Raw genomic sequence first — 15670 nt, forward strand, 5'->3', positions numbered from 1 at the left:
CTCACTTCTTCCTTTCGACGCCAACAAGAGGAGAAGGGAAATGTCTGCTTAAATCTCGGATTGTTTCTATAACGAAGGTAATGCTTCAGAACAGTTCTAACATCGTGTTGAGGAAGGGTGCATAATTCGGCGGGTAACTAAATATTCAATAACACTACGTCATCCCAGAGTACATTGCTCCACTGCATTACCTAATCCCACAAAGCATCGCGGTAGGCGTGGCTATGGCCCGTAGTCAGAGAAACTCGCATGTCATTATCACCAAGCACCGCCCCACACATCATCTCCAGCCAATGGGAGGCCGTAGAAATGACATCATTGTTATTTTCAGTATAGCCGCAGCTTAGAGGTGGATAAAGTTCGTCTCCACGTTGGAAGTGAAAGAAAGTACTATACCGATCCACACTTTTAATGTCTATATGGAAAGATAGGATCGCCGGAGCATTCTCCTTTTGAAAACAAGTGATGTTTATCTGTCTGGGAACCTTATTTCGGTGATGACCATCTTATTTTAAAGAAAGTTTTTTTTTTATAGGACACCGAAAGTTGTCAAGTAAGTAGAATTTAAAGACAATAGACGGACTCCGTCCAGAGACGCCTGTGACTTTTGCAGACATTTGATGCTCGAAACAGTCGAGGTAATAACTGAAGATAGTACAGAACTGTGTAACAACGCCTATGCCTTATGCCTACCAAGATGGAAGCAACATTTTACGACGAGTCTGTAAAAGCCGCTAATTCTCAGCACGACGGGATGACGGGAGGGTACGGATTCAACCCGAAGACCCTCAAACAGACCATGACGTTGAACCTCAACGACCCAAAGAATTACAAACCCGGGCTCCGCTCCAAGGCCATCGACATCCTGACGTCTCCCGACGTCGGATTGCTGAAACTGGCCTCGCCTGAGCTGGAGAGACTAATCATCCAGTCGTGCACCGGGCTGACGACTCCCACCCCGACCCAGTTCATATGTCCCAAGAACATCACGGACGAGCAGGAGGGCTTCGCCGACGGCTTCGTCCGCGCCCTGGCGGAGCTCCACTACCAGCAGATGCCCAACATGAGCTCCGACGCACAGACCAGTGTGCCCAGCGCCATGGGCGCCGTGGCGCACGGCGCGTCCGAGGAGGGCGGCGTGCCGTACAGCTGCACGGTGCGCCCCGAGCACCCACCGGAATATACCAACTTGGGCACTTTCAGTCGGGCTGGTGGCTCTGCGTCGGCACCTACTGGCGAAAGACAGATCTCTTCGAACTATCCCACCGCGCAGTCCTCCCAGAGTCGACTCGAAGCCCAGCTGGCGGCGCAGCACGCACGGCTACAGGCGTTCAAAGAGGAGCCCCAGACGGTGCCCGAGATGTCCGGTGACTCCCCGCCGCTGTCGCCCATCGACATGGTGAGCCAGGAGCGGATCAAAGCCGAGAGGAAGCGCATGAGGAACAGGGTCGCGGCGTCCAAATGCCGGAAAAGGAAGTTGGAGAGGATCTCTCGGCTGGAGGACCGGGTGAAAAACCTAAAAACTCAACACACCGAGTTGGTCTCCTCCGCCAACGTGCTGCGGGACGAGCTGGCCCTGCTGAAGCAGAAGGTGATGGACCACGTGAACAGCGGCTGCCAGCTGATCCTCACCCAGCAGGTCGGGACGTACTGAGGTCCGGGGCGACATGGACCCGCCGGGGGGGGGGGGGGGGGGGGGGGGGGGGGGTGCACCTCACAGCGAGACAGTTCGGCGTGTGTTGGGGGCCAACACGCAGCTCCGAGTGGCGTGTCGTGCACCCTGACAGAATGAAGACAGAATAAACTTTTTTTGGAGTCACGTTAACTCGCAGCATTACAGGCCTGGTCCCACTTGTCTTCCAGTTTCTATTTACTGTCCATGCGTTCGGTTCTTCTACCGCTTCTCTTCTCACCAGCGACCATTTCTACAGAGCACGATAACGTGTCCTACCTTTTACACGGGAGGAACGACTAGAGGTGTTTACTGACAAAACTTGCCTTGTTTTCTTAACTTTTACATCGATACAAATTGTAATATAGACGTAGCGTCGATTAGACCCAAACTGTTACTTTTTACTATTTTTATGCAGTCATTTTGAGCACTTCAGCATTTGTAAATATGATGTAATAAACATTAGACACATACGTGACGTGTGGATACGTATTGCATTATTACATGAAATCTTACTATTGGAAAATGTGCATTAAATGAGTACTAGTTAGGGCGGGCGGACGCGGAGTCCCCCTCCCAGTGTTATGGTTGGAGAGTCTGCTCGGCCGACGATTGGACAGCGATGTGTCGGAAGGATGCCAAATATGGCAAGGGTGCTCTGGAGACACGCAGCGTACGCACTAAGTGTGGGCGTGGTGTCTCTTGCGTGATCCTGGCAAGGAGAGACGTATAAAACAAACAATAGGCCAAGTCGAAGAGCTTTTATTCCAAAGTACTGAAAAAACATGTTCCTGATACAAGATGCGTCATGAATGTTATATATAAACGTTTACAAAAAAAAATCTGAGCTGTACTGGATTTTAGTAGGCAACTAAATGGAAGGACATTTTGCCTTTACACAATGTACATGTGTTTACACCCATTTAGACCACACCCATACAACTAGTGTAGCGGCATGGATACAGAAGTACACCCCATAACCACCATGTTTCAAGTGATGCCAGAATCAATCAATACAGCTCATGTACATCTAACTCTATCGTCTGTCATGGAAATCACAATTATAATCACACACACACACACACACACACACACACACACACACACACACACACACACACACACACACACACACACACACACACACACACACACACACACACACACACACACACACACACACACCAGGTGTGGTGCTCACACAAATGGGTCTTGCCTATAACATGCCATGTGTCAACTCGTACAGGTCACCTATGACAACTTGTCAGATTCACACATTATTCACACATTATTAACAACGTTTGAAACATCAGCTGACTTGAAAAACCTCATGTATCCAATCAACTTGGAGCAGCTATTGTTGTTGTGTTGTGGCCTCCGTCCAGGCCGTCCAGGCCGTCCCGGTGGCGGCGGCGGGGCCCCTCAGCTGCCCAGCAGGAGGCCCTCCTTGCCGGCCCGGTGGCGGCGGCGGGGCCCCTGGCGGCGGGGCCCCTCAGCTGCCCAGCAGGAGGCCCTCCTTGCCGGCCAGGCGCTGGCGGTGCACCTGGTCCTGCTCCAGCTCCTCCACGCTGGGGTGCCACAGCCGGGCCAGGATGCGCTCCATGTTCAGGGCGTACATCGTGTGGGAGGGCATCACCCCGCGGTGGACCTGCAGGGGGAGAGAGACGGGGGAGACAGAGGGGGAGAGACGGGGGGAGACAGAGGGGGAGAGACGGGGGAGACAGAGGGGGAGAGATGGGGGGGATACAGACAAGGAGAGAGACGGGGGGAGACAGACAGAGGGGGAGAGACGGGGGAGACAGACAGAGGGAGAGAGACGGGGGGAGACAGACAGAGGGGGAGAGACGGGGGGAGACAGACAGAGGGGGGGAGACAGACAGAGGGGGAGAGACGGGGAGACAGACAGAGGGGGAGAGACGGGGGGAGACAGACAGAGGGGGAGAGACGGGGGGAGGGAGACGGGGGAGAGAGAGGGAGGGAGACGGGGGGAGAGAGAGGGAGGGAGACGGGGAGAGAGAGGGAGGGAGACGGGGGAGACAGACAAGGATTTTAGGACTTAAGATTAAATTGTTGCATTGATTCATAATTGCTGTCGATATAATTAAAATTATGTAAAAAACACAGAAGTTGTGTCGTTCACTGTGGAGCAACCATATAGCATATGTCTATTTTTCATGTGTGTGCATTTTTAATTACGTTAAAAATTAGGAAATGAAAAGTATGTAAAAAAAAGGTAACATAAAAGTTTAAATAAAACACGTCACAAATCAGATGAGCATAAATCTTCTCATGGTGTCATAAACCATAGTGTCATGTGACTGACCTGTAACGCCTCCAGGAGGTCAAACATGCTGACGGGTGGGAGGGGCACAGGGACGCTGTCAGACGAACAGGCCAATAGGAGAACAGCTTGCTGCTCTGCCTGGTCGGGGGCCACTTGGGCTGGGGGGCCCGCTGGCAGGGACGCACTAGGGGGGGGGCTGGAGAGAGGGGCACTGATCAGACTGTAGAACCATCCTGTAGAAACCCAACGTTAACCATCCTGTAGAAACCCAACGTTAACCATCCTGTAGAAACCCAACGTTAACCATCCTGTAGAAACCCAACGTTAACCATCCTGTAGAACCATCCGGTAGAAACCCAACGTTAAGCGCTACCCTCCACTTTATCTCTGGGAAGTCCAGAATAGTTACAGAGCAAAGGTAAGGTTCTTATTGAAGTCATTTTATTAACATTTCACTAAGTAGTTAGTCAGCAGATGCTTCTTTAGAAGGCGATATGCAGGTCATTCAGAGAGGTCATCAATGCATTTTGTTTTGTTTTTTTCATTGGCACTTTGGCCGTCCCACAGTGGTTTGTGTTTTCACTTCCAGTCCAACGGCACCGCTCCGCAGCACGCCCCTCGGTGGGCCAGAGGTGGTGGTCCAGAGGTGGTGGTCCAGAGGTGGTGGTCCAGAGGTGGTGGGCCAGAGGTGGTGGGCCAGAGGCGGCGGGCCAGAGGTGGTGGGCCAGAGGTGGTGGTCCCCTCAGCGGTGGTCCAGAGGTGGTGGTCCAGAGGTGGTGGTCCCCTCAGCGGTGGTCCAGAGGTGGTGGTCCAGAGGTGGTGGTCCAGAGGTGGTGGGCCAGAGGTGGTGGGCCAGAGGTGGTGGGCCAGAGGTGGCGGTCCCCTCCGCGGTGGGCCAGAGGCGGTGGTCCAGAGGTGGTGGTCCAGAGGTGGTGGGCCAGAGGTGGTGGGCCAGAGGTGGTGGGCCAGAGGTGGCGGTCCCCTCCGCGGTGGGCCAGAGGCGGTGGTCCAGAGGTGGTGGTCCAGAGGTGGTGGTCCAGAGGTGGTGGTCCAGAGGTGGTGGGCCAGAGGTGGTGGGCCAGAGGTGGTGGGCCAGAGGTGGTGGTCCCCTCCGGGGTGGTCCAGAGGTGGTGGGCCAGAGGTGGTGGGCCAGAGGTGGTGGGCCAGAGGTGGTGGTCCCCTCCGGGGTGGGCCAGAGGTGGTGGGCCAGAGGTGGTGGGCCAGAGGCGGTGGGCCAGAGGTGGTGGGCCAGAGGCGGTGGGCCAGAGGTGGTGGGCCAGAGGTGGTGGTCCCCTCAGTGGTGGTCCAGAGGTGGTGGTCCCCTCCGGGGTGGGCCAGAGGCGGTGGGCCAGAGGTGGCGGTGGAGGAGCGACTCTCACATCGTAGGAATATCGACTACACCGATAACCTGTCCTTCTTATCCTGATTATTGGTTCATTCCTATAACTATATAAGCCTAAATAGGCTAATGATGATATTTTGTCGATATTCTCTTGCAAAACAAATTAGCTTTTTGAAACAGGATAGACTCTGATCCGATTATTCTTGTAAAGACTGGACAGTATTTATTTCACACAATTAGATAATTAGATCTCCGATATCGATATTCAACACGTTTGGGAAATATGTGTGAAACATTGTCCAATGTGTAAACAGCACTAATCTGAAATGAAGCTGATCTCAATGAGCTTAGATTAGATTAGAGAGACCGTCCCAATGATCCCCACCATGATGGATTCAGTTTGTGTGAGACGACCCAAACATATTAAATCTAAATGTCAGGATGCACCCATCCCACTTTTTCAGTTCCGATGCTGATAGCGATGCTGGGGCCTTGCGTGTCGGTCGATATCGATCCCATATCAGCACGTTTACATGCAGAGTCATAATCGGTAACTAAACAAATAAGACCTCAACAGGACTAAATGGGATAAGAACACCTAGATAAGTGGTTCATAGTCCGGTCTCTACCTGCATGTACACAGCATCGTTTCAGAGTTCACGTTCTGCGCATGCTCCAGATCTTTTCCGGGGGCCGTGAGCCGGAGGTAGAAGGAGACGGTATACGTGTTGTTGTCACCGTCAGAAAACGAGAAACTGTGATTTATTTGAAAAGGTGGCGCAGAAGATGGAGGAAGCCGGTGAATGCAGTTACCCCCTATCAGAATTGTGTCCCGGCCGCGGGAGCACGCATGGCAGGCATTCATTAAAGGTGGAAGCACACAGACACTACACCACCATTTCACCCAAGGCTGAATTAAAAGTACATGTTTTTCTAAATGTGGGTCATCAACGAGGTTGTAAAGTAGTAACTTCAGGCACATCTGTCAAAATAAACGTTTTTGTTTTTTTTCTTTACGACTTTATTCATTCATTGCTCCGCAGCCGAACTGACCGGGGTATTCTCTGATATTATGAATCTTAAAGACCGCGTCGGGTTCTCAGACTCTCTGGTACTTCCACAACAAGTAAAGACACGTAGTGGGGGTTATCTCGGCCATGGGGGAGAAGGAATTGGGAGAATGCCGTATACGGACGGGCGGCGGAGGGGCTGCTCCGGCGGGAGAAAGATGTTTTCAGCAGACAGCTGTCAACTCACTTTGGGTCGGCGATTTATTTAAAAAGCTGGCGCAGAAGATGGAGGAAGCCGGTGTCATGCCAATGTAGTTACCCCCTATAAGGAGTGTATCATCATCAACATGCATTCAGTACACACTATGCTTTGATTTCACCCAATGCTGAATTAAAAGTACATGTTTTTCTAAATGTTGCTCATCAACGAGGTTGTAAAGTAGTAACTACGATCTTTATTCATTCATTGCGCCGCGGCCGAACTGACGGGGGTATTCTCTGATATTATGAAACACGACATGGAGGAGAAAGCTTTCAGTAGACAGCTGTCAGTTCACTTCGGGTCCATATCATTTCTCTGACGCTCCATTGTTCCGACCTCTCGGCCGTATGCGGACTCCTCCGCCAGCAGAGCCAGCTCCTCGGGCTGGACTCCGCATACGACCGAGGCAACGCTCGCTTTACACGCATTGCAAACAGCCGTCGAGCTAGTTGGTGTGGTGAGGCTGAAATATCTCCAAATCACAGACCCCTTCGTGCACTCAATGCTGTCTGTCGCAGCAACTCCACTCAATGGTCACGCGGCATGCATGACGTAGCCCGATATGTTTTCAAATGTTATTTAAAAAGGGACGGATCGGTCTTACGGATCAGTTTGCTTTTACAGATACCTGATCCAGCTAAAATGTTGATATCGGGGCCGATATCGGATCCTATTATCGGATCGCTAAAACGTATCGTTGTGTCATCGACTCCAGACCGGCATGTCCTCAGTTAAAGACGGCCTTACAGCGGGAAGCTGGTTGGAATGCAAATGGAAATGGAAATGCAGGAGTGGATCACCCAGAACATCAGAGAGACCATCAGGTCCTCACCATTCAGAGACCATCAGGTCCTCACCATTCAGAGACCATCAGGTCCTCACCATTCAGAGACCATCAGGTCCTCACCATTCAGAGACCATCAGGTCCTCACCATTCAGAGACCATCAGGTCCTCACCATTCAGAGACCATCAGGTCCTCACCATTCAGAGACCATCAGGTCCTCACCATTCAGAGACCATCAGGTCCTCACCATTCAGAGACCATCAGGTCCTCACCATTCAGAGACGCTCTGGAACGCTGCCAGGCTGTTCTGGAGGTAGGGCCGGGGCGTGACCTCCGTGCCGAAGGCGTAGGGGAAATGTCCGTCCCGCAGGCGGTAGGCCTTCCTCCTCGTGACCACCGCCGTCAGGACGTCTTTCAGATGGTGCTGGAAGAAATAAATAACCATCGCTTAACCAACCGGTCCTCTCTGACTCAGCATGTGTACAGGAGCAAGACGCACGCCAAGCACTAACTATCACTAGGTTAACCCGTTCCCCGTACACACTAACCATCACTAGGTTAACCCGTTCCCTGTATACACTAACCATCACTAGGTTAACCCATTCCCCGTGTACACTAACCATCACTAGGTTAACCCGTTCCCCGTATACACTAACCATCACTAGGTTAACCCGTTCCCCGTATACACTAACCATCACTAGGTTAACCCGTTCCCTGTATACACTAACCATCACTAGGTTAACCCATTCCCCGTGTACACTAACCATCACTAGGTTAACCCGTTCCCCGTATACACTAACCATCACTAGGTTAACCCATTCCCCGTATACACTAACCATCACTAGGTTAACCCATTCCCCGTATACACTAACCATCACTAGGTTAACCTGTTCCCCGTATACACTAACCACCACTAGGTTAACCCGTTCCCCGTATACACTAACCATCACTAGGTTAACCCATTCTCCGTAGACACTAACCATCACTAGGTTAACCCATTCCCCGTGTACACTAACCATCACTAGGTTAACCCGTTCCCCGTATACACTAACCATCACTAGGTTAACCCATTCCCCGTATACACTAACCACCACTAGGTTAACCCATTCCCCGTATACACTAACCATCACTAGGTTAACCCGTTCCCCGTATACACTAACCACCACTAGGTTAACCCGTTCCCCGTATACACTAACCATCACTAGGTTAACCCGTTCCCCGTATACACTAACCATCACTAGGTTAACCCGTTCCCCATACACAACAGAGACAGCTAGGGTAAGACGCTACACAACTAAGTTCTGTAAGTACGACATACAGTAAGAGTGTACATGGGGGGGGGGCTGTGCAGAGACCAGGTGAGCTCTGACCAGGTGAGCACGACCCCCACATCACGGTGGGCTCCCCTAGACCCCCACCGCTGGACCAGTGACAGGAGGAGCTGGACCAGTGACAGGGGGAGCTGGACCAGTGACAGGAGGAGCTGGACCAGTGACAGGAGGAGCTGGACCAGTGACAGGGGCTGGACCAGTGACAGGAGGAGCTGGACCAGTGACAGGGGGAGATGGACCAGTGACAGGGGGAGCTGGACCAGTGACAGGGGCTGGACCAGTGACAGGAGGAGCTGGACCAGTGGGGAGCTGGACCAGTGACAGGGGGGAGCTGGACCAGTGACAGGAGGAGCTGGACCAGTGACAGGAGGAGCTGGACCAGTGACAGGGGGAGCTGGACCAGTGACAGGGGGAGCTGGACCAGTGACAGGAGGAGCTGGACCAGTGACAGGGGGACCAGTGACAGGGGGAGCTGGACCAGTGACAGGGGGAGCTGGACCAGTGACAGGGGGAGCTGGACCAGTGACAGGGGGAGCTGGACCAGTGGGGAGCTGGACCAGTGACAGGGGGAGCTGGACCAGTGGGGAGCTGGACCAGTGACAGGGGGACCAGTGACAGGGGGAGCTGGACCAGTGACAGGGGGAGCTGGACCAGTGGGGAGCTGGACCAGTGACCTCACCTCGACGGCGTGGACCATGGTGCTGACTGAGTCGTCCGTCACGTTGTCCAGGCCCAGCTCGAAGGCGGTGACCATCATGCGGGCCTCCAGCTGGCCCCGCGTGGGCAGCAGCAGGGTGTGGGCGCTCAGACGCAGCTCCTCCTCCTCCGCCCCCGGGGCCCCGGGGCCCGCCTCCCGGGGGCTGAAGGGCTGGGCCCCGCTCAGGGGGTTCTGGGGCTGGAAGCGGTGCTACACACGCACGCACGCACACACACACACACACACACACACACACACACACACACACACACACACACACACACACACACACACACACACACACACACACACACACACACACACACACACACACACTTGAATGCTGGCGAGCCTCTTTCCGATCATAAATGGTATGATAATGTAATGTCATGATAATGTTATGATAATGTCATGATAATGTCATGTTATGATAATGTTATGATAATGTAATGTCATGATAATGTCATGTTATGATAATGTCATGTTATGATAATGTTATGTTATTATAATGTAATGTAATGATAATGTCATGTTATGATAATGTTATTATAATGTAATGTTATTATAATGTAATGTAATGATAATGTTATGATAATGTAATGTAATGTCATGATAATGTCATGTTATGATAATGTCATGTTATGATAATGTTATTATAATGTAATGTCATGATAATGTCATGTTATGATAATGTAATGTAATGATAATGTTATGATAATGTAATGTTATGATAATGTTATGATAATGTAATGATAATGTAATGTTATGATAATGTTATGATAATGTAATGTCATGATAATGTCATGTTATGATAATGTTATTATAATGTAATGTTATTATAATGTAATGTTATGATAATGTAATGTTATGATAATGTAATGATAATGTAATGATAATGTAATGTTATGATAATGTAATGTTATGATAATGTTACGATAATGTAATGTTATGCGTTATTTAAAAACACTGACGGAACCCGATGTTCGAGACTCACATCAAACTTTTGTCTGGAAGACAATTTCTTCTTCCCTTTGAGTTTGCAGGGCTTGGCGGCAGAGCCCACGGTCCACTGCAGAGAGCCAGGCCCCTCTGGGGACAGAGAGGAACACACCAAACCAACCATGAGCCAGAGGAACACACCAAACCAACCATGAGCCAGAGGAACACACCAAACCAACAGAGACATGAGGAACACACCAAACCAACAGAGACATGAGGAACACACCAAACCAACAGAGACATGAGGATCACACCAAACCAACAGAGACATGAGGAACACACCAAACCAATAGAGACATGAGCCAGAGGAACACACCAAACCAACAGAGACATGAGGAACACACCAAACCAACAGAGACATGAGGAACACACCAAACCAACAGAGACCATGAGGAACACACCAAACCAACAGAGACCATGAGGAACACACCAAACCAACAGAGACATGAGGAACACACCAAACCAACAGAGACATGAGGAACACACCAAACCAACAGAGACCATGAGGATCACACCAAACCAACAGAGACATGAGGAACACACCAAACCAACAGAGACATGAGGATCACACCAAACCAACAGAGACATGAGCCAGAGGAACACACCAAACCAACAGAGACATGAGCCAGAGGAACACACCAAACCAACAGACAGATGAACACACCAAACCAACAGAGACATGAGCCAGAGGAACACACCGAACCAACAGACAGATGAACACACCGAACCAACAGACAGATGAACAGTACTCACCCGGCGTGGACACGATGATCTGGCACCGTGTGAGGATGGCGAGGAGGAAGTCATTGTGGACGTGGACTAGCGGGGGAGAAACGTGTTTAGGGAAGTGAACATCAGAGCGAGAACTAGACCAGCGTTACGTTGTCACACAGAGAACAGGGGTACCGTTGTCCTGGGACAGGAGGCGACGGGCTTCGATGTCGAACTCCTCCTTGCTGATCTTCTGTTTGAACCAGAGCTTCAGGTTGGCCCAGTAACTGCGACCATTAACAACCATTAACCACCATCAACCACCGTTAACAACCATTAACCACCATTAACCACCATTAACCACCGTTCACCACGGTGATGAACAGCAACACGGACCGCATCGATGCAGGGCTAATAAAGCACCAATAATTGCATTTAAACTGAATACATGTTTTTGTACTAGTGTGCAGAAACCGAACAGTAAAACATGGATTTGATGTATGATTTATATATATTATATATTATATATTATAGAAGGTCTGCGCTCCGCTCCGCGACCAGAAGAGCCGCTGCAGGAGGAGGCGCTGGGCGGAGCAGCATCTCCTCCGCCAGAGGAACCGCCAGAGGAACCGCGTCCACAGCGGGACTCCGCGGCGGGACTCCACTCACTGTTTGATGTTGTCGCCGATCGCGTCGGTCAGGTTCTTCTTGGCGACCTCCAGCTCACTGGCATGGGCGGCCATGGCTGATCAGACTGACGTCATCACGCAGCGCCGACCTCCCAGCCAGCCACTTGAGTGCGCGCCGGCGCTGCGGGAGGTGTCGAGGTGGCGGCGAGGTGGCGGGGGCTACAGATGTCTATGGGCTACAGGTCCGATCAGGCGAACTGTTCATAACACTGAACACACGCTCTGCAGATACACGTGATCCTCCTTTGGTGTGATGGGGTTCACGTTGTACCGGTTTGGATGTAGCTGACGCATACCGTCGGTAGGGGGCGGCAGAGCGTCGCCTCGGGTTTTGTCACGAAGGCCATATTATTCATTAAGGAAAAAAAAACTATTTTTGTCAATAAGTCTGTGAAATTTTATTTCAGTTTAGAACAAGTTGAAAAATGTAAGGCTTCACATACAGTGATTGAACGCTTCACAAAGTTATTGGCAGAAAGTTGCGAAATTGTGTGACCAAAGGCACTACTCAATCAGATAAGACTTTATTTGTCATCATTCCATTGATAACTCATTTGGACCATTTGACCCATTACCAGTTCTATAAATTATTCTGCTACAAATAGGTCCATCATTAGATAAATCGTGATTCTCGAGTAATTTATGGTCATTTTAAAGCCTATGGATAAAGAAATGTTACTTCAACGTTAGGCCTGTTCATGGGACATTGGACATTTAATCATGTGGCAATCGATGAAGCCATTGAAATGCACTTGTGTGTAAAGAAGTTGTGTATAACCTCCCCCTGAGCAAGCCCCCCAACACACACACACACACACACACACACACACACACACACACACACACACACACACACACACACACACACACACACACACACACACACACACAGCCCCAATGCATATCTCAGCTCTATGACTCACGGCATGTATCAGAATACTTGGAATCATAAATCATATCATATGATGTAGCTCCTCTACACTATAAGAGGAGATCACCAAAGATAATCAAAGAAATTAGAGAAATCACAGTCCTGTATGTATAATATATATATATATATATAACTTTCCTTCCCTTTGAGTCTGGCAATATATATATATAAATATACAAATGCATTACTATTTGAACTGGCTCAGTATCAAATGGCCGATTTAAGTTCACTTGAGGAAAAGAGAAGCACAAATGTCTGTACTCTGTAGCTGCTCAGCTGTTTGTTATTTCTGGATGCTGCTTGGTGAGGAGGCCTACACTGACTCCCCTCCGCTATCTAAATAAATTACATTCATCCATGGCAACTGTTACTGTGTCCAACCTGAGAAAAATGTGTCCGATTTGTGTTTCAGTAATAGACATGTCTGTAAAATAAAAGGGCCCCAAAACAGCTTTAATAAATTAAGAATGTTTGTAGTGTTTTCGCTTAAAGTATTAAAAAAGACGGCTTTAAAGGAAAAGGGAGGACTGCTATTCAAACATTTCAGTCGGGATAAACACATTTTGTTCCACGGTTCCTGGACATGGAAATTTATTGAGTGTTTTATTTTTAGGTCCTTTTGGCCTCTTGGTGTAAGGTGCGGTTTGGGGTATTTGCCTTCTCCTTCAGTGAGTCCAATTCATAATTTTATGCCAATTATATTTTCCAAAGTAAATCTTGTCCTATTTTTTGGTATTCCACTGTGTTCATTTGTGACACATCCTAGTGTGCAAGTGCATTACTATAATCGTTTTTGGATGTAAATTCAAATCTACCAAGAGTATGAGGTCACTTTTTCACAAAGCAGAATGAGATCAACAAGTCTATAGATGACTCATGCTGTCAAATTAAAAGCTGAGGTCTTGATGTTGAGCAGGTACTTTTATTTTTATATAAGCATACATTTTTTATCATCGTTTCTTTCGTCTCGGGAAAGTACAAGGTGAGCTTTTCTACTTGAGATTCGGTATTGTATATGAGCAGCCCAGGATGCTCCGTGTGATGTGTACTGCATTCACGAGATGATGCAAAAGGAAATATTTACGGTTAAAAAAATTCAGAATAAAAAAGTACATCAGTCTCTGTGTATCTGAGAGGCTGATGTAGCTGCTGCCATTCAACACACCCCTGCACCTCATATAGACCATCTTCTCTTTCCCAGAAATCCGCCAAACACGGCAGCCATGTTGGTGGTGGGGGCACCCTGGAGTTCCACCAAGGAGAAGACAGAGAGGACTTTCTCCCAGACCTCCGATGGTCTCCGTAGGGCCTGACCCCCCCACAGAGTGTGGTTCATCCACCAGGGAGCAGAGGGATGTCCCCTTCTCTGTTGCAGCCAATGAATGGCCTGGATTTTCTTTGCAGGTGTGAGGTGAGGCGCCGTGACACCCCTCTAAGAGTTAGACTAAGAGAGTGTCTGACTTACGGCTCCCGGGGCCCGCAAGGTATGAAGAGGCCCCCTGGTCTTCAGGAACGTACGCCTCTCCGAACAGGAACCCAACGGGGTCAGACGGTTGACGGTTGGACATGATGGTAACAGACAGCGGACGATGGCCTCCCAATGAGGAACACACACATCCTGGATGTCTTCACACATGTCACTCACAAGAACCAGGACAGTGTGTCATTGAGGTGTAACTGTACTCTCACACACACACACACACACACACACACACACACACACACACACACACATATACCCAGATACTTACGCACACATACACGCATACTCACACACACATGCAAGCATGGACAAAACACACTCTTGTACACACTTTAAAATGTTCATGTTATAGTGAGGCTGCTGTCCAATATACAGACTCTACAAAGAGTTTATACAGACTGTACAAAGAGTTTATACAGACTCTACAAAGAGTTTATACAGACTCTACAAAGAGTTTATAGACTCTACAAAGAGTTTATACAGACTGTACAAAGAGTTTATACAGACTGTACAAAGAGTTTATACAGACTCTACAAAGAGTTTATACAGACTGTAGAAAGAGTTTATACAGACTGTACAAAGAGTTTATACAGACTCTACAAAGAGTTTATACAGACTCTACAAAGAGTTTATACAGACTGTACAAAGAGTTTATACAGACTCTACAAAGAGTTTATACAGACTGTACAAAGAGTTTATACAGACTCTACAAAGAGTTTATACAGACTGTACAAAGAGTTTATACAGACTCTACAAAGAGTTTATACAGACTGTACAAAGAGTTTATAGACTCTACAAAGAGTTTATACAGACTGTACAAAGAGTTTATACAGACTCTACAAAGAGTTTATACAGACTGTACAAAGAGTTTATACAGACTGTACAAAGAGTTTATACAGACTCTACAAAGAGTTTATACAGACTGTACAAAGAGTTTATACAGACTGTACAAAGAGTTTATACAGACTGTACAAAGAGTTTATAGACTCTACAAAGAGTTTATACAGACTGTAGAAAGAGTTTATACAGACTGTACAAAGAGTTTATACAGACTCTACAAAGAGTTTATACAGACTGTACAAAGAGTTTATACAGACTCTACAAAGAGTTTATACAGACTGTACAAAGAGTTTATAGACTCTACAAAGAGTTTATACAGACTGTAGAAAGAGTTTATACAGACTGTAGAAAGAGTTTATACAGACTCTACAAAGAGTTTATACAGACTCTACAAAGAGTTTATACAGACTGTACAAAGAGTTTATACAGACTCTACAAAGAGTTTATACAGACTGTACAAAGAGTTTATAGACTCTACAAAGAGTTCATACAGACTGTAGAAAGAGTTTATACAGACTGTACAAAGAGTTTATACAGACTGTACAAAGAGTTTATACAGACTCTACAAAGAGTTTATACAGACTGTACAAAGAGTTTATACAGACTCTACAAAGAGTTTATACAGACTCTACAA

The 15670-nt window shown here is 48.5% G+C and overlaps 1 protein-coding gene and 1 pseudogene across 2 annotated transcripts; one reads left to right on the forward strand and one right to left on the reverse strand.

Annotated features, from left to right (window-relative positions):
• The first annotated feature begins 542 nt into the window (after window positions 1-542).
• On the forward strand, window positions 543-1702 carry LOC311360406 (transcription factor Jun pseudogene; annotated as a pseudogene). Its single transcript has one exon. The product of its transcript is annotated as a transcription factor Jun pseudogene (transcript).
• Window positions 1703-2740: 1038 nt separating this feature from the next.
• Window positions 2741-11860, reverse strand: tada1 (transcriptional adaptor 1). Its single transcript, XM_084480475.1, has 8 exons — window positions 11763-11860; window positions 11289-11380; window positions 11136-11201; window positions 10378-10472; window positions 9366-9593; window positions 7628-7779; window positions 3996-4152; window positions 2741-3320 (listed from the first exon to the last, which is right to left on the reverse strand). Exons 1-8 carry the CDS (start codon window positions 11834-11836, stop codon window positions 3165-3167), a joined length of 1020 nt encoding a protein of 339 aa, XP_084336601.1. The 5' UTR covers window positions 11837-11860; the 3' UTR covers window positions 2741-3164.
• Between the last annotated feature and the right edge of the window lie 3810 nt (window positions 11861-15670).

This window comes from Micromesistius poutassou (assembly GCF_964030765.1).
Source record: "Micromesistius poutassou genome assembly, chromosome: 16".
Classification (NCBI taxonomy): Eukaryota; Metazoa; Chordata; class Actinopteri; order Gadiformes; family Gadidae; genus Micromesistius; species Micromesistius poutassou.

Bases quoted from the DNA above. Each gene is read 5' to 3' on its own strand.
- tada1 (XM_084480475.1), bottom strand. From the start codon at position 11,836: ATGGCCGCCCATGCCAGTGAGCTGGAGGTCGCCAAGAAGAACCTGACC. The intron at 11,202-11,288 runs GTACCCCTGTTC...CTCCCCCGCTAG, and splicing joins CCTCCTGTCCCAGGACAACG to TCCACGTCCACAATGACTTC. The intron at 10,473-11,135 runs GTGAGTACTGTT...CTCTGTCCCCAG, and splicing joins GATCATCGTGTCCACGCCGG to AGGGGCCTGGCTCTCTGCAG.